The sequence below is a fragment of the Impatiens glandulifera genome, chromosome 8 (assembly GCF_907164915.1).
Source record: "Impatiens glandulifera chromosome 8, dImpGla2.1, whole genome shotgun sequence".
NCBI lineage: Eukaryota > Viridiplantae > Streptophyta > Magnoliopsida > Ericales > Balsaminaceae > Impatiens > Impatiens glandulifera.
The window spans coordinates 39,504,155-39,506,113 of NC_061869.1; the positions used below are offsets into that span (position 1 = coordinate 39,504,155).

Genomic DNA, 1,959 nt, shown 5'->3' on the forward strand with positions numbered 1-1,959 from the left:
TGACCCCTCCAAAATTGAGGCCATCACAACTATTCATGCGCCTCAGAATGAGCGAGAAGTACGAGGCTTCCTCGGCAAAATCCAGTTCATCTGTAGGTGCATCAACAAATTGACTCTCACTTGTGATTCCCTTTTCAAGCTATTGAAAAAGGATAGAAAATTCCAATGGGATAAAGCTTATCAACAAGATTTTAACAAAATCAAAGACTATCTAATGTCTCTACCAGTCCTTGTGACTATAAGGCCCAGTGTTCCTTTAATTCTCTATCTCATCGTGATAGATTCAGTAAAGGGAAGCTTGTTGGTTCAAAAAAACGAGGACAAACTCAAGATCGTCGTCTACTACCTGAGAAAGAGAATGACTAGGTAGAAATTGAACTATTTAACACCCAAAAAAGAATGTCGGGCACTTGCATGGGTCAGCAAGAGACTATGACATTATATGCAATCCCACCTTATCAAGTTGGTGTCACGGTTTGTTGTCGCCAAGACTCGCTAAATGGATGATGTTCATTAGTCGGTTCATCATCAAACTAACTCTTACTTGTGACCCCATTTCCAAGCTACTGAAAAAGATCGAAAATTCCAATGGGATGAAACTTGACAACAAGATTTTGACAAAATCAAAGACTATCTAAAGTCTCCACAAGTCCTTATGGCTCCAAGGCCGGGTGTTCCTTTAATTTTCTATCTCACGATGACAGATTCAACTATGGGCAACCTGTTGGCTCAAGAAAACGAAGACAAACTCGAGATCGTTGTCTACTACCTGATAAAGAGAATGACCGAGTATGAATTGAACTATTTAACACCCGAGAAAGTGTGTTGGGAACTTGCATGGGTCACAAAGAGACTGTGACATTATATGCAAACCCACCCTATCAAGCTGGTGTCCCGGCTTGATCCAATCCATTATCTATTTCAGCGAACGCTGCTGTCGCCAAGACTCAATAAATGGATGATGATGATCTCTGAATACGACATCACATATACAACTCAGAAATCTATTAAAGGAATCGTTGTTGCAGACTTCCTAACAGATCAACCCATCACGGTTGAGCCTTTTTTTGAACTCGACTTTCCTGATGACTCCATAATGTTAATCTCTTCAGACACATGGAAGCTAATGTTTGACGGAGCTTCGTCCAAATATGGCTATGGAATTAGAATTCTCTTGATGTATCCCAAGGGAACCTACAATCCCATCTGTATTAAATTAGAATATTCCGTAACCATTAATGAGGTATAAAACTTGTCTCTCAGGTCTCAAAATCGCATACGAAATAGGAGCAACCAAGCTAGATGTAGTTGGCGACTCTAACCTGGTTATATTCTTAGTTAACGAAACATGCCAAGTACGTGGAGAAAATCTCAAACCCTATCACACTTTCCTACTTCGTTTTATCGACAAGTTCGATCACGTGTCTTTTGTACACGCAACAAGAAGCCAAAATCGATTTGCCTATGCTTTGGCTACACTAACAGCTATGACCCGAATTCTTGTTGGGATTAAGGTCAAACATCTGAAGGTCCGTCAGAAACGAAAATCCGATTTCAAAGTCGGAGTGGTAGCCTCCGTTCAAGTGCCCACCAAACCATGGTTTGATATTCTTTAAAACTACATCATTTATGGAGAATATCCGTCCCATTTTTGAGCTAAGGAACGAAGAGACATGTGCAAGTATTCCACCAACTATGCTTGGATAGCTAACAAGGTATACAAACAATCTTTTCATGGTCAAAACATGCTCTACGTCGATGGTCCTGAAGCACGACAAATCATAGAAGAAGTACACGCAGCTGTGTGTGGTCCACAATGAATGGAGACCTTCCCATGAAAATAATCTGTTTTAGATATTATTGGACAATAATCGAACAAGAGTGTGTCAGCTATGTGAAAAGATTTCATTAATGTCAAATATATGTTATTCTAAAGCATACTCTAGCATCTTTGTTGTA

The 1,959-nt window shown here is 39.8% G+C and overlaps 1 protein-coding gene across 1 annotated transcript; it reads left to right on the forward strand.

Moving 5' to 3' along the window:
- Positions 1-697: 697 nt before the first annotated feature.
- On the forward strand, positions 698-1,616 carry LOC124913321. The gene is made up of 3 exons (XM_047453913.1): positions 698-820; positions 926-1,208; positions 1,264-1,616. The coding sequence occupies exons 1-3, from the start codon at positions 698-700 to the stop codon at positions 1,614-1,616; spliced, it is 759 nt and encodes a 252-aa protein (XP_047309869.1).
- The last annotated feature ends 343 nt before the right edge of the window (positions 1,617-1,959 follow it).

Coding starts and splice junctions, on each gene's coding strand:
- LOC124913321 (XM_047453913.1), top strand. CDS start 698: ATGACAGATTCAACTATGGGCAACCTGTTGGCTCAAGAAAACGAAGAC. Junction 821..925: donor ACTATTTAACACCCGAGAAA/GTGTGTTGGGAA, acceptor TATCTATTTCAG/CGAACGCTGCTGTCGCCAAG. Junction 1,209..1,263: donor GGGAACCTACAATCCCATCT/GTATTAAATTAG, acceptor CTTGTCTCTCAG/GTCTCAAAATCGCATACGAA.